General features: G+C 41.6%; 1 protein-coding gene across 13 annotated transcripts in view; it reads right to left on the minus strand.

The window, feature by feature from the left end:
* TACC2 (transforming acidic coiled-coil containing protein 2) overlaps positions 1-26,987 on the minus strand; it is a 222,784-nt gene that overhangs the window by 63,018 nt on the left and 132,779 nt on the right. For 11 of the 13 annotated variants that reach the window (XM_090058538.1, XM_090058541.1, XM_090058540.1 and 8 more), the window contains one exon: positions 1,084-1,235. In XM_090058538.1, the coding sequence (XP_089914664.1) occupies positions 1,084-1,235 (152 nt within the window). Of the gene's footprint in view, positions 1-1,083; positions 1,236-2,382; positions 2,463-25,763; positions 26,053-26,987 lie in introns of those variants that run through there. The other 2 variants (XM_090058546.1, XM_090058548.1) reach the window with 2 other exon arrangements.

Genomic DNA, 26,987 nt, shown 5'->3' on the forward strand with positions numbered 1-26,987 from the left:
ATTCTCATATCACCTAGCCTTTGGAAAGACAGTGAACACCTATTTTCATAAGTGATATACTCATTAGAAATCCTGCAAAATAAAAACCATTCTGTGAAGGCACAATGTTTCAAATATGTAGGTGTGTGACATAGTCCATCTTTAAAAAACCGGTGAGTGGACTTATATTTGCATGGACAGTGGGATATTTTACAATATAGCTATGCTTGGTTCTTTCAGATTGTTTTCCAAAGACTGCCAACACTAAAAAAAGGTTATTTTAAACTGTTGGTAGTTACAAGTAACACCTACAATTACTAAAAGATTAAGGGAAATCTTTTTTTTTTTGCAGCTGACCATCTCATTTTACCCTCCTGCATAGCCATATTTTCCTATGGACAATATCCAAACCCACAAAACCTGAGAGGGGCCTGCCATATTCTGTAATGACATTTCTGTCTTTTGTCTGAATTTTAGTTAATTTTCATCTGATGGTTGCCCTTTCAAAGTACTGTAGAGAAGTGAGGGGACTTGGCTGGTGTTTCACTGGGAGTAACCTCTGGACAGTTATGGACTGCCACGAGCCCTGAGGACAAGAAATATAGTGGCAGCTTACGCAGAAGACAGAGGCCTCTTTTGGACCTCTCCTTTCTCACGATTGCTGAACCCTTGGCTCCACTGGTGAATGTCTTATATTTGAGAGAGCAATAGTGAGCAGATAACCTGCAATTTGGGGGTCCCAAAAAGGTAAAATAGAAGTGCATGAAAGGTTCATCTGATACAACTGTCTTTCGAAAGACTGTTTTTTCACACCCTTACATAAGGTAAAAAGGGGAGGTAGAGTGGACCCAAACCTGAACCCCTGCTTTTTATACACTGCCTTGCATTCTACAGAGGGGAAATGACCTCCCACGGGCCAATGCAGCTCAGAACTGGGCCTGGAGAGAGTGATTTTTTTTTTTCCAGTATGAAGGTCTGACACAGGCTAACTAATCTTCCAGCAATCATTTTATTAGCATCCTTTCTTTGCTGCTCTTAGCAGAGATGTGTCCCTGCAGTCCCATCCTCCAGAGTGATCCAGCCCATTCATTATAGGCTCATTACCTGTGTCTTCTGAAGGCAACGGTTGCCTGATTTCCTGTTCTGCGGTATCAGCTGCCGGGGCTGCTTCCGGTGGTGGCTGCGGGGGGGCAGGTGGAGCCTTTACTGGAGTCGTGGATTCTGGTGTCTCAAATGCTTCTTCAGAGTCGGAGCTCCTAAAACAGAAAATAAGAGCCTCGTTAACAGCCTGGGCTTATTGCATCGAGTGGGCATTCAAATTTGGAAGGGACAGGTTAGACTATTAAATGCAAGACTTTCTGAGTCGAGGGAAGCAAAGCTCAGTCGTCAGTCTGCCTCTGCATTTCCCAAAGGCAGACTACACCCAGGTGACTCTGCAGTATGATGTCCAGGGCAGAACATCATTATTGCAGGTTCTCTTTGAAGAAATCTTTTGTACTGCTGAAGATTTCTGCGTGTCTCAAAAGTGAACATGCACTTGAAAAGTAAACACTTCCTGAACAGCCTGCTTTGCAGTGTAAAGGAGGCTTGAAAAGGAAAGACAACAATGGAACCTTTTGAAGAGTTTCTGAAACTTTTCTTGGCATGATCATATGCAAACCAACTCAGGGAAAAAACAAAGGGAACTTCTCAGGAGAGTTTCGGGGCCCTATTAAAGACGCACTCAAAACTGATCTAGTATTAGGTTTCTACATGTGTGCTTACAGGCTAGCTAGCACATACACTATAACTGGAAAAGTGACTGAGCAGCAAACTTCTGCACCGCCCAACCCCTCAGAAATATCACATTTCATTGTAGTGGCATTTTTACACAGCACTTTAGGCAGTAGTAAGCGTACTGGTTTGTTATACGAGATAAGACAAGGCTGGTAAATGAGCAGAGTTTTGTATGCTGTCAATAATACATTTCTACCCCTCCTTCATTACAAACACATAGAAAACAGAAGGTGCGCAAGAGGTGAAAGCACATAAAGGAAGCTATGAAAAATGGTGCCAACCAAATGAAATGCAAGCTTAAAAGGCTACAACTGTACAAAGAGATGGTTAACCTAAAAATGTAATGGGGGGAGAGGGGATATACAGAAGGACATAACAAATTGTACTAAAGGAAAGACCACTTTAGGAAACTGTCCTAGCTATTTGCTTTTATAGGCAAAATGAAACTACAGCATAACATTTTGATTTCTCTTTACGTAACTTTGTTGAGCAAATAATGCTGTTACAATACTGTCTTGGTAATTACTTAGCAAGCATTTCTGCTGGTCAGATGCAGTTTTTCCCACTGGTCTATAATACAATGAATTGAATGGGGTGACGGTTTCCTGAAAAACAGGACTGACTTGCCTATTTCCAGTGAGTCTCTGCATGGCTAGGAGACTGTAGTCTCCGGTACTTCTCACAGCTGTCCACATCCATCGCGCCCACTGCATTGGGGACAAAATTTGCCATGAAGTGAAAGCCATTTCATCCCAAAGAAGTGCTCTACAAGTCGTCCTCATACAGTACGTGGAATCAAGGACTTCTTTGACTTAAATAAAATTAAAAGAAAACTCCACACTGCCAAGCCATAAATTCTGTTTGCATTCTTGAAGCTTTTGGATTATCTTAAGCAGCTCCCTGTCAGACAAAGAGCAAGTGCTCGACTTGCTTTCTGTTACATTTGCTTAAATCTCTCAGCATGATGCCTGCGTGGGCCAGAGTAGAAAAGAGCCCAGCGTTGTTCCTGACAGCTCAAGGGGCTGGATGGACCGGATTCCCTCCGACTAGCTCTGCAGAATCCCAATGAGAGCTCGGTCTCGCTAGCTATGTTGTCTCAGCACACACAGCTGCTTGGACTCTGCCATTAACTCCGCAACTATTTGATTCCCACTACACCTGCGCAAAGCAAAAGGATTTTAGCTACGTATTATCCTCTTTTGTTTGGTTGATGGGGTTTTCTTTTTCTTTTTGTTTTATTTTTGTTCACTGGCCAGGCCTCCTGTAAATAAAGTTACCTCCTGCCAGGAGAAATGCACAAAGATTGAAGTACTGCATCTGTTTATCCATTATTTTTATGTCAGCTTCTCAACATACAGTCTTTGTTTCCAAGCTCAGATCATATTTGTTCAAGAGGCTACGAGACCGAGTGAGTTAATGGGAAGCAGCGGGCTGTAACTTTTTTAATTACCTCCCTTCAAATATGCTTCCCCCTTTACGTTTACAATAATGTAAAGACCAAAAAGGACTGTAAACAAAGAGCTTCTGTAAATTGAAATAGAGCCACACAATGAGCGTCCTTAAAACCAGGGCAATGTTTTTCCTTTCCCTGACAAATTTAGGAAACTTTAACCGGAATCGAAACATTTCAAGGGAAAACAGCTATTGTTTGATTATTTTTAACAGAGAAAAAGTAAATGTTTCCTAGCCTAAACCCTAAAATTAGAAAGTTACAGTCTAAGCAAAGGACTGACAATTGCACAAATTAAGAGTGCAGTATATCAATTCCTTGATGTTTTATACACCACAGAAAGGATTTATTTTCTTTCCTTCCCCCCTCAGACATATGAATATAACTTTATTACATCAGGATAAATATACAGTAGTCCTAAAACAGTAATAGCATATTATTTTGAACATTTATTTTCTAGATACATTATATACAGCACAAGTTATATGTATTGTGTATGTACATATATAAGTCTATATTATATACAGTGTGCTGAAGAAGTTTCCACACCTTAGTCACACTTATCATCAATGTATAATTGTGCTTGATGGCACATGTTCTATTTTTATGGTGGCACTGTTGAGAGGTTACTTCTGTTTGTTTCTCTTTATAGCAGAAGTACCATAATTGATCTCATGTTTTCTATGCGTAATGGGGCCACCACCCACACTCCAACTGTTGGATGAATCTGGAGGAAACACCAGGAATTCCAATGGACTTTTCTACTGAAGACAAAGGAACGCCCTATTCTTATGTCAATGAAGAATAAAACCACCATCAAATTGTGAAATCAAATTCTGTTGCTTTCATGAATCTGCAGGCAGTTTTAATGCCAGTGCTGAAGTTCATAGTTTTCTTTATTATCATCAGCAGCAACAGAACAACAGCGAAAAAATCCCTGCCTCTATCACTGCTGCTAAGCCAGCGAGCAACATTAAAGCCAATAAATATCATATTAAATTCATTCTGATGCTGCTGGTGATATTATGACTAGCAACACAGTCAAGAAATTACACTATTCAGAAGGAAATGGAAAGAACGATCTAATACCAAAGAGGTCCTCCCCATCGCAGCCAGCAGGTTGTGGAAGGAGCAGAGCTATGGATGTCTGTGCATGCACAGACACACACACACACACACACACACAGAGCTGGACTTCCAAAACTGCCAGGAAGTTTGGGAAGTGGCAAAGGGTAGATAGAGTAAGAAAACATCAATTCCTCCCAGTAGCCAAAATGATGCAGGATTCCTTGAACTCCGGGATGAATGATGGAGTCCAGCCATAGGTCCAGCCATGATCCACGACATGGGTTCAGGTCCTATCTTTCAGTTCCAGCTTTGGATGGAGCTCTCCCCAAGTGAACTCACTGGTTTAGTTATTTTTCCAAGTGATTAAGGAAATCTAATGTTCCAGTCAGTAGGTAGATTTTCAAGCATTTGTTTAAAACGCAAGCATAGAAACCCTAAGTGGAGCATTTACTCTTAAAATAGTATTTTGTATTGATAACAACGTTGCTGTAACCTTCACAGATATGGGTGGTTAAGGAGCAGATGACTCCAAACTACCCCTACTTTGCAGACTACATTAAGGCCAGTGACCTCAGTGCATTCACGCTCCCTGCCATGATGTCAGTCTGAAACCTTGCCTCCAGGTTCAGATCCCAGCTTTGCATCAGGAATCCTGAAAGCCCTGAGAACCGCAGTTCAAACCAGGGTTTCCAGAGTCTCTGCCACAGGACTGGGAGGAGTGGGAAGGGGATTTTCTCAGGGCTTCCAGGCTCCATTTCACACCGTTGGGAATCTGGAAGCTCTTGAAACTTTGCTTGAACACAACTCCCAGACACCCTCCTTATGGGGGGGGACTCCTGAGTCTATCCCTGACTTTAGGGGTAGCCAGCTCCATTTTTATTGTATAAAAAAGTGGGTATTTCCCTTTCCTTTCTGACATTTTACTTTACTTAACAACTCATTCAGAATTGTTAAAAAAAAAAGCAAGAGGATGAACCCCGTGATTTGCTCAATGCCTTGCATCAGCATTAGTGGATCTTATTCCCCTTTTCTAACTGCATTTCCTTTGGAAATATTAATCCAGACAGGGCACGTCTACACGTGCATTGATGCGCTTTCCTAATGCACATCAAATTTGGGACCTCCAATATGAGGTACTAAAATGTGCATTAAGCTGCACAAATGTGCAGTAGCAAGAGCACACTCCTTTTCAGTGATGCTTAAAGCACGGTAGCCTATTCTGCCGCACCTCAGTGTATCAGCACAGTTTTTTACATGCCTCCTTAATGTGCAGTAGAATAGGCTACTGCACATTCAAGCGGATATGTAGACATGCCCACAATCCAGATAATTACTTCTCCATGATACAGCAACAATTAAAATACCAAAAACACTCCAGAGCTGTGATCCAAAGGAAGTTCCTTCTTGAAACAAAGGCAGCTTGTTCTATTCTGCCAGTACACAAAATTAAGTGATGTGTTCTCCATGGATTTAGGCTGTCAGGAATGTGAGAATATCATCACACTGTAAACCAATACGAGATGTGAAACATAAGTCTCACATTTAACTGTCAAATCCACCTTAAACGTTTACTGTTTAAGATAGAATCAGGTTCCAGAATTGTAACATAACCATATTTTCCTTCTTAGAGAGAGAGAGAGAGAGAGAGAAAGAAAGAAAGAGAGAGATTAATACATGCACATATATAAAAGAAGGATAAAGATTAAAGTATTATTGCTTCTCTGTGCAATCACTGTGCTTACAAAATGAACAAGGAAAAATAAGTAAAGTTTATGTAAAGTTTATGTAAGCAGGAGCACAGTCTCAGTACCTCAATGGTTTCCTCTAGGATTTGCTTGCAAAATATACAAAGGGAAAAAGGAATAAGAAGGTATAATTGTTTTTTTACCACTTCTAACATTAATAATATGAAATACAAGTAATGATTATAAGCAATAATGCATTGGGTTGACTATATACTACTTTTTAGAGGTGGCAAGTTATGAGAGATTTTTGGAAGTCTTCTAACTTATCTGCAGCATCATTTTTATATTGATCACTTACAGAAGTGATTTAAAAAACATGGGAAGTGGTTCTTACCATTTAACAGACATATAAGCTAGTCAGCAAGTACATCTGGTTGCCCTGTTTGGTCAAGGCACTTGGCATTGATGGTAAAGGGATCACTTACAAATATTCAAAAAAAATTAAAACACAATTGATTAAATGATATACATGTGTATTTATTGATAGAAAGGAATATATTTAAAATCTACCTGGAATTATTTTAGTCTAACTGTACTAGGTTATCAAGAACAGTCTGTAGGGTACAATTCTTAACTGACATGATAATGGTCTAAGTAGGTCTTTTTCATGTCTCCCTGCCAGGATTCTGTGTATCTGTAAATAACACACGTAAAAACCAATGCAAGATGGAACATGAGAGTTAAGTGAAAAAGGAAAGAAAAGAAAATAGTGAAGACAGTACGGATGGTGGAAGCTTATCTTGCTCTACAAAGTGATTACAATATGACCAGAAAAGATCTTTCGTTTCCCATAGGTTTAAGATATTAAATAAACAGAAAAAGTAGTGCACATGCAGAATTTTTTCGACCAGAGAGCATGACAGGAAACGTAAAAATAACACTGGATCAAACACATCCTGGCATGCACTATAATGAATGGGGAAAATTCACTGTTCCCACTCTCATCTGGAAACCTTGGGATTTTGTCCAGCTATTACACAAATCTCAGGAGGAAATAATAAAGGAAATGACTTGGGCTCACTTCTCTTCCTCACCTTTGGCCTCATGGAAACCCCTCCCCATGAGATCCTTCACCCTCCCTTTTAATAATGCAACTGAAGTTTGCACTGGAAAAGCATGTCATCAGTTACTGCAGTCTCAGAAATAAAGTTCATTGTCTATATAGCTGCAAAATATTCGATAAATGAGAATTTCTCCTTTTATTTTCTCTCTTCCCTGTTCACTCCATTAAACTGCTACAACCACTAGAATGAAGTGAATCCAGGTGTCACTTGCAGACAAGGTTCAATAACAAATCTGCTACAGTGCTGATAGGATTTTCTCAGCCTCATCAAGAATGTTGTATTTTTTCAGGCTTTTCTTGAAATTTATAACCCAGCAATAGATACCATGCAACTGTGCATGTAGGACACATCCAGCAAAGCAAAGATAAATGGATATCTTTAAAAGTGAATCATGACTGGGCAAAGGACCAAGAGATTTAGCACAGGTTTTGTTGCATGAGTGGTTTAAATAAGGTTCATCATCCTTAATGTTGAGTACAATGGCCCAGTTTTCAGAACTGTTGTATGCGCACATGTGGCATCTTTTGCCTCAATGGAGTTGCTTCCCTTGAAGCAAACTCTATGTTTGTATCATTTTTTTCTCAGTATGCCAAAAAAAATGCCCTTCCCATCTATCCAGAAGCTTTATGCAGCTCTCATCTGCTGGCTACCCTAGCCCACAATTCAGTGATGCATAATTGGATGGGATTTTAGAGAGGGAGAGTTCAAACCCCTTCTAGCACACCGGCAGCACTGGAATGAAGAGATACCATGCACCTCTTCCCCTGCACAGAGAGATGGGGGAAGGTAAAATGATGCCACAATACTAGCTGAACGCCACTTAAAGATTGGAGACAGCCAAAACATCAGCAACGCCTACTTTTAGGCTTCTTTGTGCCACTAGAATTACTAAAAAAAGCTGGACCACTGAGTAGAACACAATCCTCTCTATTTAAAGTGTGTATATCTTCTCCCTAAACCTCACAATTTATTATTAAGGAAAGAATAGACAAATTTGCCAAAAGTTGAAGGATGGCCCAGAACTAAACTCTCTCTCACAGGCTGGGTACATAGACATTATCACTTTAACCTGCAGCTTTATTGTATCCACCACATGCTCCACCAAACTTGTCCTTAACTTGTAAGTATTCAAGTAAACCATATACAATATTCATTTATCTGTATGCAGATATCTTGTTTTAGTGATACCAGCCCACACAGATTTGAATAAACATTGTGCAGCCAATTCATAAACTGGAAAATAATCTGCTTCACACATGTACTGACTTTAGTATTCTCCAACAGAAAATACAGCCTATACATCCCACCCCTGTGCAAAAAATTTTTAAGGGTAATAAAATTAATACAACACTCTGTAGGTCTATGGAAGTCTTCTACATTCTTACCCAACCTTGATCTGGCAGGACTAACCGGACCTATGCAGGAAAGAAAAAGAAGAAAGTCCCAAAAAGACGGTGGAGAGGGAGTTGAACTCTCAGCTCTGTCATTTCTGCCCACCTATATTCCCCTGAAGCTTCACTTTAGTCATCCCAACAGAGCCAACCAGCTCCAACACCTACTTCTGTAGATGTTTCCTGCAACCTGTCTGCAGTCCTGGGTGCTTAAGAGGAAGCACGCCACTCTGGAGCTTCTCCACCTCATATCTCCACATACAATTTTAGGTGACCCCTAGTTTGTTGTGTCAAACTATGGAAGTACATCCCACCAGGGCCATTTGCAGCTACAAATTATGATGAGGACATGTGGTTTGATCTACAGATGTGGTGTATATGCGTAGAAAATCTCATGAAGTTACTTTTTGTATTGAAGTTTCTGTGAAAAAACACAGTGGTTCTCAACCATTTTAGAACCAAGGCATCCCTTGGAAAGTACCACTCTAGGTTTTCCTTGCTTTTTTACTACAGAAAAACAATAGAGCTTTTTTTCTGCTGCAAAGAATTGAGAAAGATCACAGTAGGTCAGAATGTTTTTGACACTATGCAATCTTATTTGAAATCTCAGGGTTTATCATCTTGTGAATCATGTCTGCACACCTAACAATGCTAACACTGAGTAGCACCCCACACCACTCTTGAAAGGATCTCAGGGAACCCCAGGGTGATGCAGCACCCTGGTTAAGAATCAGTGCAATAAATGCTCTAGTCCAGAGATTGGAAACATCTTAGCAATGGTGGTCTGAAACAACCCACTAGGGCTAAGGACAGGCATTCAAAAAGCCTGAGCCTGAACTGATTCAATCTTTACAGGTTAGTCGAACCTGGCTAGGCTGAACAGGTTTGTAAATACACAGACATCCCCTCTGGACTGAAGAAATGGAGGCATATGCCTGCAGTGGCTCAGGGTAGAAGCCAGGGGGGTGATAAAGCAGCCCTTCCTTCCCTTCCTCAGGGCTGAACTGAGGGCAGGGTGGGGGTGTGGACAGGCCCCAGCAGGATGCTCTGATCAGGGAGGGGTGTCCCCCCGCCCTGCTCCTGACCAGCCCAGCAGGGAGTTGATAACAGTTTTATCACCCCTAACTCAGTGTTTATCAGCCCATCAAGAAAACAAAAGCCTCTCTCCATTAGTTCCAGCTCTTTTTAAACAACTTTTTCGGAGGAAGGAATGGAGGGTTACCAGCTACTTCTGGATTAGCTCCAGTTAGCCCTAAGCCAACACTGTCCTATCTGCCTTTGTTACCTCTCCCACAGCAGAGACTGCAGCCAGCATGTGGTCTGCTAGCTAATGCTGAGAGGTGTCTGTGTAAGGCAGAGGGGAGGGGGGAATCCCTGCTTGAGCAGGGAGTGGGGAGGGGGAAGGGGGGAGCAGGGGGAAGCCAGGCAGACCCTGTTGTACCTGCAGTCTCTGCCAGAGCTTCAGCCAGGGAGCAAAGGGGGGGCAGCTCTCCTGGGCTGAAGCAGACAGCAGAGCCCTGCCCAGCAAGGCATCTGGGATGCTGGGGGACTCTGGTTTAACTTAAACCAAGAAGTGGTCTGGGACAGACATTGTATAAACTGGTTTGACCCAAATCAGTTAAGTCTGATGCTATATTCAACTAGGTTTATCTCAAACCTTTTTCAGCCATTTTCAAACTGGTTTATGTGCACTGAATGTATGTTCAGTTACAGATTTAAACCAATTTCTGATCACTTAAATTGGTTTATGTGTAATGTCTGTCTCTAACACTAGGGTCCAAGGTGAGGTGACACTTCTGACTCAGCCGCTGCTGTAACCACTGCATCTCTCCACTGCCTAGTTACAATGTGGGAACAGCCTCCTGCTGCTGAAATACAGTTAAAGCTACCCATCCCCAGGGAACAGATCCAGTCCATGGACAGTAGATTGCTGACCCCTACTCTAAATCATGCAGAGGAAACAGAATGAGAAAGCCTTGGAACTGAAGGCCCACTGCAAACGAACAGCCTAACACTGATTTGTGTGCAACGTGTGGCAATATCTGAAGGCAAGGCATACATCCTACTACACCAACCACTAAAATGTCCATAGCTGTTGTATCATAAAATTAAGCTATAAATTTAATGTCAGTATTTATTGAACTATTTGTCAACCACTCATGGAAGAAGTTAAATCAGCAAGAGAAGGAGGAATGGTTACAGTGTTCAATTCAGTATTCCTGAAGACAGATTTAGTTGTTCTTATCCTTGAAACCCCATTGAGGAATGAAGTGAGAATATAAAAGCAAAATGAATTTCTCAGTTTTGCTGCCATCATTTTCAGAAACATTAATTGTAAGATCACCGTGCATAATTCAGAGCAGGCCCTGTTACTGAAAGTGGAACTGGAACACAGCTAGTAGAGATAGCTAGTAGAGATACCAGTTCTGTGTCTGCTCTAATATGAAGCGATATGGAGGGTAATATAAATAGACAAATAGCATAGTATATGACCAGAATCCATTAACTTTTAAGTAAGCTTTGGATACTCTAAAACCTAAAAGCACTGCAAAACTTTAGCGAGGCACTGAAGAAATGTAAATTAATTTCTATCAAGCCACAATACCCTTTACCTCACCTGTGCTTTTCAATTCTTCCGTGTTATATTATTTTTATATTGATAGATTTCACCTTTTAATTTTTGTACAAAAATATTGAGAGACAGAGTGGTTAGGCCCCTACCCTGGAATCTGGGCTCCTAGCTTCACCACTGGGCTATACCATGACCATGGTCAATTCACTTCAGCTCTGCCTGTGTCTCCTATTCCCTCCCCATCTTTGTTTGGCTCCTCTTATTAGACTATTAAGTCTCATAGGGAAGGACTTTCCCTTACTGTACATTTTTGTACAGAATCTAGAAAAAAATTTGGCATAAGGCTGCAAAGACTTGTGGTTTTCTGTTTTATTTAGGAATATTATATGAATGGTGGGTTTGTTATTAAAAGTTGATACCAAAAAAGTTTATTAAAATGAAAGTACAGAATTCTAACCCAAATAGGTAAATTCTATTTATTTATGTTCAGGCTGTTCTGGATACAGCCTCAGCTTCAAAACTGTCACAGAGGACCCCGCAGCAATTTACTGAGCCTTTTATAGGGATGTAATTAAAGCCAAAGTTGATTTATTGTTTCTAACACAAGATGTGGGTAATATAATAATACAATGCCAAACTAACCGTTATTTTCTTGCATAATATTTACTCACTTGGTGAATTCTAGTTAAATATACTAATGTAGTATTCAGCATCAAAAAAGGCAGTTGAATAGTGTGATTGCTTGCCTTACAAGTATATTGTGGGCAACAAAAGTATGTCAAGTTTAAAAGCTTTGTAATATATTTGGTTAGGGACACACAGGAAATACTGCAAACACTGAGGTAATCTAATTGCTGAAGACATATTACAAATCCTTAGATGCTACAGTAGTGAATAGTGTAGAGAATTTGAAGATGGAGAAATCAAAAAAAGGTTTGACGAATATATGCAGACACATAATGCTAGAGCGAGCCTGTATCCCCTCCCCCACTTTATTTTGATTTAATCAAAATGGCAGAGACCCTCAGATATACTGCAACAATACAGGCAACAGAGAATCTTTATCATACATAGTGAATGCACTGACTTTAGTCTGGCTTGCAGAAGCTGAGGGGACAATAATTTATTAGGTACCACATAAAGCCTTCTGCCCTGCTCCCTCTTCCATCTCCCCTCTTCTCCTTTGGGGACCATTTTCAGTACCAGACTTCACAGTTATCCTGGGTCAAGAGATGGGAAGGGATGCATACTAGCTGCATGTTACTGGAATCCATTTACAAGATACTTCCTTTAGGGACACACTTTTTGACTATTAACTATTAATGAGCTGTTATACCATTGTAGGGATTTTCAGTGATGAGCCCATCTACCTTACAAATAAATAAGCCCACCAATGAGTCCATACTGTGAACAAATAAACTGCAAAGCCAGTCATAATGTCTAGACAACAGCGGTAACAAAAGAGCAGGAAGAGGAAATAGCTGAGCAGAAAGCAAAATTAGGTGCCTGATCCTAAGTTCACTTACACTCCTGTAACTTGACTGTCTCATATGGATTGCAGTGACTGATTTGCACATGTGTAAGACCAGAATCAGGCTGTAGAGTATGTGTTTTATTTAAAAAAAAACAACTATGGCTTTAATGCTCACTAGTTAGCAAAAAGGGAAAATTACCAGTGAACTATTCTATAATGGATTCTGACAAAGGTGGATCCAGTGGACGGGCTGTAGTGCAGGCACCCCCTCACCTCCTTTCCATGGTGTAGATCACATGCCAGCAGCTCCAGCTCCCCCCATTTACAGACAGTTGGGTCCCCTGTTTGTCTGAGGCATAGCTGGAGCCCTGGGCTTGCCGGGGATACCTGGGGGGACCAAGCAGGGAGCAAGTGAGGAAGGGAGAACTGGTCTCCCACCACTGCTGTCCATCGCTGACTGCGGCCGGAAGAAGTCCCAGGCCACTTATGCCCTGCTCCCGCTGGGAGCTGCCAGGCTCAGCAGCAGTGGCAACAGGCAGGTACCAGCTCCCTGTCCCCTCTCCTGGGTTTCCTTCATTAGCCCAAGGGCTCTAGCTACAGGAAGCAGCTACATAGGTTGCAAGGCTGAACCAGGGACAGCAGTTTTGATGGGTGGTCCCCTCCTTTCAGAACCTGCTCTGGGCCAGACAAGGAGCAAGCACTGGAAGGGAGGACCTACCTACTGCTGCCAGGCACCCCATGCAGCCACCAGCTACAATGGGGCAGGAGCAGCTCTTGGGGCTTCCCCTTAACCCAGGTCAGCCAGAGACAGTGGCAGCAACAGCAGCAGGTCGGTCACCTCTTCCTATGCCCAGAGGCAACCCCTGTTTCATAGATTTCATAGACATTAGGGCTGGAAGGGACCTCGGGAGATCATCGAGTCCAGCCCCTTGTCCAAGGGGCAGAAAGTCAGCTGGGGTCATAGGATCCCAACAACATAAGCATCCAAATTTCTCTGGAAGGAGTTCAATATAGATGCATGAACCTGCCTCCGGTGGCAGGCAATTCCAGACCGTGGGGGCTTGGACAGTGAAGAAATTCTTCCTTATGTCCAGCCTGAAATGGTCTTGCAGGAATTTATAACCGTTTGACCTTGTCATCCCTTGGGGCGCTCTGGTGAACAAATGTTCTCCCAGATACTGGTGGTTACCCCGATAAACTTATAGGTGGCCATCAGATCACCCCTGAGCCTGCGCTTTTCCAGGCTAAGGAGCCCCATGGCTCTCAGCCTGTCGTCGTAAGGTCTGTTTTCCTGACCTCTGATCATGCGCGTGGCTCTTCTCTGGACTCTCTCAAGCATGGAGAGGGGGAGGGAAGAATGGGAGAGGAGGGGAGACAAAATGGAGAGGAGAGGGGCCCAGAGTGGGGTGGGGTGGGTAAGGGAGTCATACTTATATAAAAGTTCCCAGCAGCTGCTGCCATGGGGAGGGGGGAGACCAGGTGGCTGCAGCCATCCCTGCCACACCAGTCCCATTTATCATATGTCTCTCTTCAAAATCTTATGTCCACTTATGGATTTAGAGGACCAGATCCTGTAAAACACAGAATGCCCTTGGTCCACTGAAGACACAAGAGCTGAGTCTGCTCAATCTTGCAGAATTGAGCCCTTAATAAGCAATTATATCATTCGGTTTGCTTAGCGATGCCAAGCACTAGCACGTTTGAAAATCAGTGCATGGCCTCTCTTACAGACATGCTTCCCAACAAAAGGTAAGTCTGGGTGTCTTTTTTTTTTTTTTTTACAAAGCCTGATTACCAAAGAACAGTGTTGTTTCATTTTGCCATGGAACAATTTCATTATCACCAGGTTGCCTAGAGTCCTCATTACACAGTGTTCATTTAATATCCCCTGGAAGTCACCTCTTCTTGGCTCCACTTTAAAATGGGACAGAGTTGTGCCAAAACCAGCCACATCTGTTGCTTCCCACATCTCCAGCTTCCCAAACTGAGGCAGATTAAAACATTTCCATAAATGATGTGTCAGACTAGATTGGACTCCTCTGATTATATTAAATTATCCAGATATCGTTATTTTTTTATCCTGCTTCCAGAAACTTCCTGTTACAGTAAATCCCATTGAAAATAAAAAGTATTAGGAGGTTAAACCATGGCTAAACAATTAAATACTTTTTCTTGTTTTGTCCAAAATATATTCTTGTCCAAACACTCAGCGCTTGTGCTACTTAAGCTGAATCTGCATTTTTCTCATCCCTGGATTTTAAGGAGGAAAATACTCAAAGAAAATACATGCATTTCCTTCCCCAACTGATTGTTTTGCCAAACATAAGTTGTTGAGATATATCATGCAACTATTTTATGGCATGAACTAGAAAACAAACAAAAAATGAATAAATTGCAGTTTTCTTTATTCTTTGTTTTTGTAAAGGCTCCTTGCAAAAAATAAAACCCTGTTCAGCCAAAAACCCATTTTAGTGTAATGCAATTATACAAGAAGTAGTATTGGCATTGATGTGTACAGCAAGCAGGACCAGCATTGGTCTCCAGAGAAGCATGTTAAGATTATTTCAGCATAAATATACCTACAAGACTCAGGAAAACATGGCTTCCCAGAAGAATAATCAATAGTATATTGAAGCTGAAGCTTCCCAGCCCATAAATGATAGTTCATGACAAGCACAAGGTTTAACTCAAGGACATAACGGGGGAAGATAATTCTGCATCACACTTACAAGTGGGTCAGGCAGTGGGTACTACCTTCCTGTTTTATGCATATCCCATTCTCCTTACTGAAAAATCAAGTGAGCCTCATCCTGACCTCCACTATACCAATGTAAATCAGGAATAACTCCACTGAGATATTAACCAGTTATGCCACTGTCAATTCAATGGGATTGAACAAATATGGCCCAATTATATAGCTCTGCTAATGTAACTCTGCTAATTGAGTGGTTTCACTGCTCTTCTGATAGCGTGTAATTTTCAGCCTGTAATCTTGGGACAATTTAGCAGCTAAACTAACATACGAGACTATACATTTTCTCCTTTCGTGATAATAGAAACGCAGATGCTATTGACTGCATTTTCAAAGTACTGTTTGGTATTTTAGCTCTGGAGAATACTGGGAGTTGTACATCAAAACCATCATACAAAGCATTTTGAAAACACAGGAGTCTTTTAAAACAGAACACAAAAGAAAACATCTGAACCTCTTGAACAACCACCTCATGCTGTGAGAAAAGGATGGCTTTCACATGGACTCCTTATATTTTGGAAACAGGGTCATTAATTTAATACCGCAGCTGAAGAGATTTAAAGGGACACGGTCAACTTAAAAAAAAACACACAATTTTTTCCTTCTGTTTTCCTATTATTTTCATAAGCAGCCTCTTCTCTGTAACAAAATGAGACAAGAGAAAAAATTCTATTTCTTTCTTTCTTTCCCCCCTGTTTGCTTACTTTGTGCGTCTGAAAGCATTTTGTGTACAAGCCCTTTGCATTCTTTCTCCCAGAAAGGTCAGGTCCCAGTTGTGCGTGTTTTTCACACAGCAGAGGGGAAGCAAAAATAGAGAAAACAGAAAGCCATAATGGTAGAATCAATAACAGTGGCTAGGATATGTAGACACAGGAGTACCCAAAACTGCTTTTAACTCATTTTTCTTTGAATTCACTAGACTTCAAGTTTGCTTTAGGTCAAGAGACCCCAGCCCACATATTAAAAACCTCCTTTTGTACATGACATCATTTTTCCTGTGTGTTACCAGCGTACCACTGCAACCCCTCTAACAGCATTTGCTTTTCAGCACAAGCAAGAATATATGAATGATGAAATGAAATGGATCTCCATGCTCTCTCATGTACCATTTTTTTTTCCTTTTCTTTACCCTGGTTTTATTTTGAATGAACACATCATTGATATCGCAGAGGCAAGACTGATGAATCTGTACAATTTTCCAGCCTCAAATAACTTCTTAGCCCACGTTTCTTTTTCAGTGGAACAAAAGACAAAAGAACATTTAAGCAACAGAGACTCTTCTCAGCAGCATCACAAAAAACGTCTTCCGTACAATTCAAATAGGCATACTGCTGTGATATACATAATATAACTGTACTTAAGAGGTGGAAGGAAATCCAAGACCTATTTAGGATGCCCCAATATCAATGGAAAATACTCACCAAGAAGGTAGTTAAAGTTTTAATCCAAGTTCCAGGGGCATCTCGTTCATGGTTCTCTGGCTCAAAGTGCCATGACATCAAATGGGCTTCAGCAGAGGTACTTCCTACTCATGATGGACACTTCCTACTCATGACGGACACCTTGCCTTTTCTGCTTAGTACCAAGTTTTAATCCAGGAAACAAAAGCCTGTTAACTATACCTTTGCTAAGCATACCAGGTCACTGTTCTACAGTATCATTCAAAGACCTCAGAAGAAAAGAGTCAAGAATGCATTTGGAGCCACTGCCGTAAGTTTTTGTTTCTTTGTTTATTCAAACTTCCTCTTAAATCCTGCCAGGGACAGGCCTCCTATAGCCCACATCTTAGCTCAACCACAGAGTTCAGCAGGCAGCACCAGAAAAGATATTACTGCAACTGCAAGCTGTAGAGATGAGAGAATGAGATCTCTTCTCCATGGAAACTCGCGGGCTCTGGTAAGGATGAAGAGCAGTAGAGGCTGTGATGCAAAATGAAACGTTTCCTTACCAATCTGGCCAAAAGTTTATACTGATGAGTGGCACCTTCCAGGAAGGGGGATCACCCAAAAATAGAAAAAAAAAAAAGGAAGAGAGACTCCCAATGGCATGCTCAGAAAGCCAAATTCCCTCCAACGTATCCCTGCATGACCCCTTTGAGGTCAGTGAATGCACGGGATGCAGGCAGGGCAGTGTTTGAGCACATAGTCTGTAAACTTCAGCCCTTCATGGCCAACGTGGAAGCAACAGCAAAATAACAAAACTGAGAGCAAGCACAGAAGCAGCCAAGGTAAGACACAGCATCACTACTGAAGCGATATCCCCTAGGTATGTTGGCCAGAAAAAACAATGGCTGCTCCTTTAGTAATTTTGCGTCTTGGCAAAAAGGCAGTGCTGCACACTGCAGGCAAAGTCACAGTCGTATTGAAGTCTGTGGGAAATCTGCCATTGCTCCAAATGGAGCCAGGATGCAACTCGCAGGTTTACAGACCAGAAACTGCTCCAGTTCTCTCAATAGGAGCTGAGACGAAGCCCTGCTATGAAAAGTACTCACTCAGTGTACCAGTGGTAGATGATTTTGACTGGCAACACATTGGCTTGGACCCTAAATAAAACTCCCAAGAACAGAGAGATATGGGATATGTTTTTGTTTTTTCCCACAGCTTTCTGAGGAACCTGCACTATGGTAAATATGGTAATTCTCAGGATTCATCACCCCTTTCCATTGCCCCTCAAAACAGAGCGCCCTTCCCCAGCACCTCACTGATGTTACACCAGACCAATAAGCAGCAGGCAAGCTTATTGTGATTTCTGGGCAGATGAACTCGTAAGCAGAGGTTTTCTTTGATCCCAATTTCTTCTGAATTTCAATTAATACCTGGGCTATATTTAACACTAGAAATAGCATCATGCTGTGCAGGGAGAAAAGAAAGAGATTCCTAGAGTCAAAGAAGCTTGCAAATGTGAACGTAATTTTAATGTTAGAATTCTCCTTAATGTGAATCGTGGGAAAATGAAATGGAAAGAACCAGGATTATTATTTTTTTACATCTCGTGTCAAGACAACCAATTGCCTTGATTCTGGGGCTCTTGCTAAGGGGGCGCCGAACTCCCACTCACATTCAGTTGGGTCCTAATGGCCAGATAGATGGTAAGCTGTAACACAGAACTGCAATATGGAAAAGCAACGCTCTAAATGCAGCGCTGCAGAAAAGTCTATGTCAAATGGTGACCTTATTCTCCACATTCACCATGCCTCCAAATCTAACATGTCGAGTGTTCAGACTAAAGCTTCTGATTGCCGATTTTTCCAACTGTAAGGAGTTGGACAGTTGGGTTGGGATCTCTCCATCTTGCACGTTATCCGCGTTAATAAGGATTCCATAGTCCAAGTTAGGTCCCTGGTGATATATGCGTACTCTCCTCAAAGGCTGTGTGCAGTCCTGTCCAAATAGAAGTTGCTACACAGTTCTTTTGATCGCATGCAAGACAAACAGAATCTGCTCATTGTTTCTGCGGTGTTGGTCTTGCAGGGCTAATGGGGCTACATACTTATTTTGCCCCTAAACTCAGAGGACGCACTTCTAAGTAAACATAGACCTCGTCGAGTAGAAATGTGCCATTTTTTCTCGCCACTTTTTGTGATAAAAGTGCACTTCAGTGCTTCTTTAGGTAGTCAGAGGACCCTAAGGATTCACCAAAAGAAAAACAGTCTCCAAAATAAAAACAGAAATGAATCACCTGTTTTCTAGGATTGGTAAAAGTTTGCATTACATTTATTTTCATCATTCTAATACACGCATGAAACACATTCTGGCCTCTGTTAACCTCTAGGCAACACTTACTGAAGAACTCACCCCACTGATTTTAAAAAGAGGCACATTATGAATCGAAAAGCTTCAAATGGTTTTGAATATAAATGCATACAGGAATATTCTAATATAATAAAGGGCTTTGTCCAGGTGTCTGTCTGTCTGTAACACTCTTGGAGCACGCTGATTGGTGACTGAAACAACCGATCAGTGTGCTCCAAGAGCATTATGGACAGGAGGCAACAGTGAGGTGGAGTGCTGCCGTGACAGCAGGGATGGAGTGGGGGCGCGCACTCACACATATTTAATTTATTTAATAAATATCAAAAGTCAAAAAAGTAAAATCTGTCTGATTTTTTTTTGTTATTCAAAATTCATCCATCATTCTTGATTCACTAGTGTTTAATAAATACCAAAACTCTGCTGTGATGTCAGGGTATCAAAACAAGGGGAATGATGTCATTTTTAATTTTAAGCAGATAGAGTGATTTTTCCATGTGCTATCAAGGGCTACACATTTTTTAAAAAGTTCTCAGGCTTTCCTCTTTCAAGATGCACTGCAAAAAAATGACTCTGATGTAAATCTAAAAAGCAATGACCCCATCTGCACATTGGTTTACATAAATTTAAAACATAAAACTTTTAAATGGCTGAGCTATTTAGCTGAAAGTAGTGGCTATCATAACCATAAATAAATGCCTCTTTCAACAAAACGTCACTACTGTCTGTACCTATATGAACTGCCAATATGAATAGTTATATAACAGACCATTATCATTCCAAGGGACCCATTATGGTCTACATGGGAAAAAGAAACACATGATGCATACAGTTAAGAATATGTAAGTTTGCTGAAGAGGTGTATTGTGCTCCTTGATAATAAAGACATTTTATTCATTTGCCTGAATGCCCAGTAAAAGCTTCGGCCAACCATCCTCCCACTCTTGTCTTCCCTGGCAGCCCTGACCTTGATGCAGCTACATATACAGAATGAGGCAATACCCTCTGAAGTCAGTAAAAACGTTTCCTCTGGCTTCACTGGGCACTGGATCAGGCCCTCATATTTCAAATCAAGGATGCTGGAATAGAAGGAAAACTTCCTGGAAGGAAGCATGTGGCATTTCTCTTTTGCCCATCACTAGATGAAATGCTCTTGTGATTTCAGACAGGCCACTAACTAGGAGAGGGGTGGGCAAAACATGGATTTTGTCTGGCCTACGACAGGTCCCTTGGCCACGCCTGTCCCAGGTGCAGGGGGCAGGCTAAATTGTGGTGTGTACAGCTGGCCCTGCTGCCCCTCCGCACGCAGTGGGGCTGGGGCAGTGCAGCAGCTGGTCTAATTCCTGACAGCCCCCGTGGTGGCTCCTTGTGGCTGCTGCTGCCACCAGACCCAACCCCACTGCCTGGGTACCCCAGCCCAACCATCCTACACCCGCCATCAGGGATGGGACCTGCGCTGGTGGAGCCTGTGGCCAGACAGATGGGATGGGGCGTCAGGTGGGTGGGGAGCAACATCTGGGAGTGGGGCAGGCAGGTGAGAAAGGAATCTCTGGGCAGTGATACTGCGGGGCCCAGGGCAGAGCTGCAATCTGCTGCCTGCACATCCCTGCAATGGGTGCTGGTTTGAAGGGCAGGGGCATATGGGCAGTAGACTGTGCCTCTGCCCTGGGCCCTGGCCCTGCACTGTTACTGCCCCATGATCCCAGCCCTGGCCACATCCACCCATCCCACTTCTGGAGGTAGCTCCCTACCTGCCCACAGCCCCATCCTCTCTGCCCAGCTGCACATCCTGCCCACACAGGTCCCAAACACTCTCCATGGAGACCCCAGGATTGCTGGGCTTTGACATGGGGGACTGGAGCCCAAGGCAGAGATGCAATCCACTCTCTGCACACTCCTGGCCATGGAACTGGTGCCCATCTCATAGACATGCGGGCAGCAGATTGCAGCTTTGGGCCAGACCCTGACACCACATTATCACTGCCCTGTGGCCCACCCTGTGATCCCGGCCCTGCCTGTGCATCCCACTCCCAGACATCACTTCCTGCTGGTCCATGGCTCCATCCCATCTGCCAGGCCCAGTGCCCAGCAGAGCCACTTGGGGAGTTTTGGCAAGCCATTGGTGGGGGGGTGAGGGCAGGGTGCTGACCCAGCCTGTGACAGCTCACCAAAACTGTGCCTCCAGCCCAAATAATTGCCCACACCTGAACTAGAAGAAGCCCCTACTATACTAAATTCATTCCCCTTCAGGGCAGGCTTAACGATTAAGCACAGATCAGAAATTAAGTTGAGGCTACCCCAGAACTTACTACAATTATGGCTACCCCAGATCTTACTACAATTACGAACACAGTCACTCAAATCAGGATCAGTGACACACTTTTGATTTCTTAATAGAAAAAATATCAGTATCACTAGTATATGTTAGCATTTTTGATTGACTCAGTCCATGGAAACTATTTTCCTACAAATGTTACATTAACTAGAATAATTTATTTACTCGAAAGCTTTAAGAAGCAAGAGCTACATTCAAAAGTATTTTCCCTCATTAAAAAGAAAAAAACCAGGAAAATTAAATGGTAAATAAAAGTTATGATTTTGTACATCATAAACCTATGCACGAATGCAGGAAGAATACAACACCCAACAAACTAGTCATGTTCAAGCTTTATGTGCTTTTTAGGCAAAAGACAGAAAAAGGCTGCAGACCATGGAAAGAAATACTGAAAAACAACTTGCAGGGTGCCAACATTTTGGCCTGATATCAATGGTCTGTAGCATTTAGTTCCTTTCTTGGAGTCTGATCCAATTCCCAATGAAGTCAATGGGCATTTCACCATTGACTTCAGTAGGAGTTGGCTCGGTCCTTAGTTGTTTCCCCTTGGATTGGCTAAGGGTGAAAATATTAGAGGCAGCATATAGAGCTCCTGTTGAGAGGAAATAACACATCCTCAACCCTTTGGCTCATCAAGGAACAGGATCTGAATGGAGGCTGAGGCTGTCCTCACTGACTACCAGGATGGTGGTTATGATTTATCTCAAAAGCAAGGTGTGGTCAGTGCGAAAGAAAAACGAAAAATCTTTTGAATTGCAAACATTGCTAAGGGTTGACGGGATAAGAAATAAATAAGTATCTGCTAAGACTTCTCTTCCAATATTTATGAAAAGATAAAACAAAGATTTAGAAATATGGTATTAAAAAGAAAAAAACCCAAGTGTATACATAATATGTTAGCAACAGGATCTTCAGCAAAAGAAAAATGGCTCTGAAGTGCAACACATTGTGTGTGCGTATATGAGAGTGTGTACACACATATACCCAGCATTCAGATATTTATACATAATCTTTTACTCTTATTTTAATCAAGACTATTATTATTATTCTGACTGAAACAAGGACAGGATTTTGCTATCCAGGTGACCACCAGGGTGCATATTACAGCTTGTACAGCATGTGACAGAGCTTAAAATGTCAACAACAAGATCTGGATTACACAACTTTTAATTGTAGCTACCTTCTATTGTCATGGGATTCCCTTGGATTTTTCCCTTTTATCTCATTCAGAATTTTGACCTTCCCTACTACAGGACAACTGTCTAATGCCAGTGACTGAATTACTAATAATCCAAGGCGGAAGCAACAAACTTTAATCAAAATGAAGACTGAAGCTGTATTTTTTTTTGATTGAATTAGTTTGGATTCTGAAGTTTTAGTCAAATGAAGAGAGAGGTACAAATTAATAATGCAAAACGTGTGCAAGCCATGCACACATACATACAGACGGAGGACATAAATACTGCACGCTAAATTTTCAACCCATCTTTAGTTATGTTTTCAGTTGATTATGAACGTACAGTATTTATTAGGTGTACGTGGAAGCCTGTACAAAAGAATAGCAAGATCACAGAAATGTAGGGTTAGAAGGAAATTCAAGAGAACTTGTAATGCTGCACTGAAAAAGGCTCAAATACACCCTAAACCATCCCCGATGGAAGTTTTGTCCACCCTATTGCTAAAAACCACCAATCAGTAGATTCTACAATCACCTTAAAGACAGCCTTTCTCTTGTTTCACTACAGCAGTTAAAAAGTATGCCCTCATATCCAACTTCAGTCTCTACCACTGTAATTTAAACTGATTACTTCTGGTACTTCCTAAGTAGGCCTAGAGAATAATTGACCACTGTCACCTTTAAAACAACAAATTTTTATGTATTGAGTACCTGCCCCTCCTCCCCGCCCAGTCTTCTCGGTTCTAGACTAAACAGACCAGTTATTTCAACCTTCTTTCAAAGGCCATGTTGTCTAAATCATTTTGATTGCTCCTCTCTCTTTCCTTTTTCTACATCTTTCTCCAAGCATGATGCACAAAACTTGGTATAGTACTCCAGATAAGCCCACGCTAGTACCAAGGAGAGCAGAATCCTTGTTAAGAAACCTATCATTTTTAGAGGTTGCTACAAAATATCCCAACGCCTGGCTCTCCTCTCACACTTGCTTGGCATTAGTGAAATGCCATCAGTTTCAGTAACGACTCCTGAATTATTGTGATATAATTGGGTAAAGAAAGGCATGCAGCAAATACGGTTCTTTACCACCTTTATTAAGAGGCTTATCTGATTAAGCAGTCTATCTTTAGCGGTCACTCAAATGCTATGACTGGATGACCATCTACTTCCTCTGCCTGGGTCAGTCAGACATTCAGCTATAAGCACTGTTTGCAGGTGTACGGTACTGTGGGTGCAATTTTCGAGGAGCAAAATGCACTTGCAAGAAGGGGGGACAATCCAAATTGCAGCGAAAAGTACAGTCTAAATAATCTGCAGAGTTTAACTTCATATCCCAGTTGGTATTCACAGAATAAAGCACCAAGATGGTTATTATGTGAACAAGGACCACATACAACCAGGGAGACAGAGACACCTCCATGCTTTAATATCTTAACTTCGTAGCATGTAAATCAGGTTCTTTGTGGCATACTGTATTTTCTTAAACCAATAGTCTTTATTATTGATTTAATTCAAGATTACCAGCCTCATTCACTCCTTTCAAGTATTTCAACAGCTTTCTAATAGCTTATTATCTGAAGGTTACATCTGTTACTAAAAGTAGGCCCTAAAGGATATTGTTCGAAGTCCATAAAGGCCCTTTTAAGTACAAAGAATTTAACATACAGCTTTTCTATACACAAACATTAGTAAAGGATGCAACAGTCCAGAGTACAAATTAGCCTTTGATTAATATGTTCTCTTGTTGCAACACAGTGACTTATAAAGGCTATGAAAAAACCAGATAAAACAGTGCTCTACTCTGATATCTCTTACTGTCTGATACTTGGGTCAGTGTTAAAAATGGACAAAAGTGTATGTGGATGAAAATGTAATTTAAAAAGGTTGTAAAGCTATTAAGACATCACTTCATTCCTACATACCGTACTATTAAAAGGGAGATTTATTAATGAAATGTTAGCATTACATTAAATAAACTAAATGGAAAATATTTCTCTGGTGTATCTGTACCAAGAACAAAGGCTGTGTAAATCCACCTACGCTTGTATTTTATGAACACAATCATACAGTATCAAAGAAAGGTATCTACAGGGTGCACTGGAATTTTATAATAAATGGGGTAGCTGTAGGGCCTTATGAAAGGGGCTAAAAATAAACCCGATCTACTCTTCTATCATTCCCCGTTGATTCTGAAAAGATTCCTTTCTGAAACGCACACAAAATGTTTTAAAAGAGTGGAAAGATGCAAGATTTGCATTAAGAGGAGGAGGGCACATTAAAAAAATAATAAAACAAATGAATGTGGTTGGTTTTAGAGATGAGCTTTTGTATACTAGTTTTTCATGCAACTTGCCTACCCATAAGCATGTCCATGTCAAGTAAATGTCTAAACACATTATTTAAATAGAATCTGTATAATAGAAAACAAAGAATAAAAGAATGGTAATTTAAATAAAATCCATTGGGAGGTTAAGGCCACTTCCTGGTATGTCAGCTTAGTGGTTTATAGGAAAAAAAGGAGTGTTGGCTAATGGAAATAAACAGTACACAGTGAATAAATGGTAAAATTTAGTTTACAAATGGTAAATGGCTTCTTGTTACTGGGTAGCATCTGTGCACTTACACTGTATATGCATGCATTCATACATGCAATATAATCTTGATAGTGAGCATTAATTTGGTCACCTTTTTTCCTTTTGCAAACAAATCTATCCTAAATAGTTTGAATTCAGTGTAAAAAGATGTAATGACACCTTGTTCTTATGATTCATCACAGGAAATAATACCAAGACAACAGAGGTGATGCTGACAAAGGTGATATGACCTGAAAAACAATGTCTGTATGGAGAAGGCTGGAAAGGAGCTTTAGAAAACAGTGAAATGCAGATACATGCTGTGCATTTTAAACAGAAACACAGAGGTATTTTTCTTTTTGCCGGAAATTGTCATTGGATTTGATTGATTAGGCATCCAGAACATATAAGGGACAAACATATGCTAAACAGCTACTGCCTGATATAAATGAATTGAGATGGTCAGTCAAATCAAGATGCCCACATGCTATGAAGTATTAAAAAATTAACTCGATTGTCTCTGGCTGAATACAATTACTACCGACAAAGGCCCCCTCATACAAGAGTCATCTTCTGTTAACATGCCGGGTAGGTAAAGTGCAGAAAGGTGGCAGGCCTGGCAGTGCAAAAAGAGAAAGGATCAAAGGGATTCTACACTTACATTGCCTCTGAAGGTTCCCGGTTCAGGCTACTTGTCTGTGCCTGCTGCAGAGACTGCGACCCTCCCATCCTCAGGATGCCCTTGAGTTGAAGCTAGCTGCGAGCAGGGCCAGCTTCCTTGTTAATTCCACCAGCAAGAAGCCCTGAGAGGTCTGACAGTGTAGGGGCTGCAATACTGCAGTGCAGATGGAAACAGCTGCTTGCATCAGTGGCAGCAACAGCAGAGACACTTTAGCAGCAGCTTCTCTTCTCTGAACTGTTGCCAGGTTTTTCCTTCCCCTGTTCAGATGAATATGGTTTAAAAAAAGGATAAAATAAAATCCCAGCCACTGTGGCAGGCACCGATGTGTTACCAGCCGCTGATCATCAATGGCTCAATCAGCTACAGTACAAGCACCAATACAAACAGGACTAGTGGCTATTGAAACTGGCTTAAAAAAAAATGAAGACCCTCCCTTTAAGCACATATTGTCAGCTACTGTGGTTCCCTAAGGACCTAGAGGCAGGACCATTATATTGTGTTGACTCAGCTGATTTAAAATGCAAATTCACTTGTGTACTAGATCTCGCGTGTACATTTCCCTTTAATAGTAAGCAGGTTGCATATTTCAGAGTGACTCAAGCAGAGAGGATTCGTATGGATGATTTGGGGGTTTTTTTATTCCAACAAAAGGAACTCATCCCTCTTGCACAAATGGAATCTTCCATCAGGAAAGTAGGGAGAAATGTCATGAGCAGCCAAGGTAAACAAGGCAATGTGTGCGCTTTGGGGAGCAGCTTGATCCAAAGATATGGCTACAGCTAACCACTTTGCTTCTTGCCGTGGGGGAAGTCTGTCCGGGGGCTAAAATATTCTGCCAAATGATAAGCTGGAGAAACTTTGGGGATGGTGCTGCTCAAAGGAATTATGCTATGCGATTCGTAAAAAGACTCTGTGAACTGAGGGCATTAAAGAGCAATTCAAAAATCAACGGAGAAGTTTACCCTTTTGCTACAGCAAAGGGTCCAGGGATATCGTGGGGAAAAATTTCAGCACGCAAGCCGGGAGGCCTGGGTGCCTCCACATGACCATATTTGGCGAACAAACGGATGCTTCATAAACAAATTACATTTCACAGCTCTCCAGGAGCAGTGTCACCGGCAGTGCCATGGGACCATCTATGTTCAGAACAGGGCTGCTAACTCCGGGTCTCAAATGCCTTGAAGCTACAGGCTAACCTCAGAT

This window comes from Crocodylus siamensis, chromosome 7, assembly GCF_052110815.1.
Source record: "Crocodylus siamensis isolate JL-2025a chromosome 7, ASM5211081v1, whole genome shotgun sequence".
NCBI classification, from domain to species: domain Eukaryota; kingdom Metazoa; phylum Chordata; order Crocodylia; family Crocodylidae; genus Crocodylus; species Crocodylus siamensis.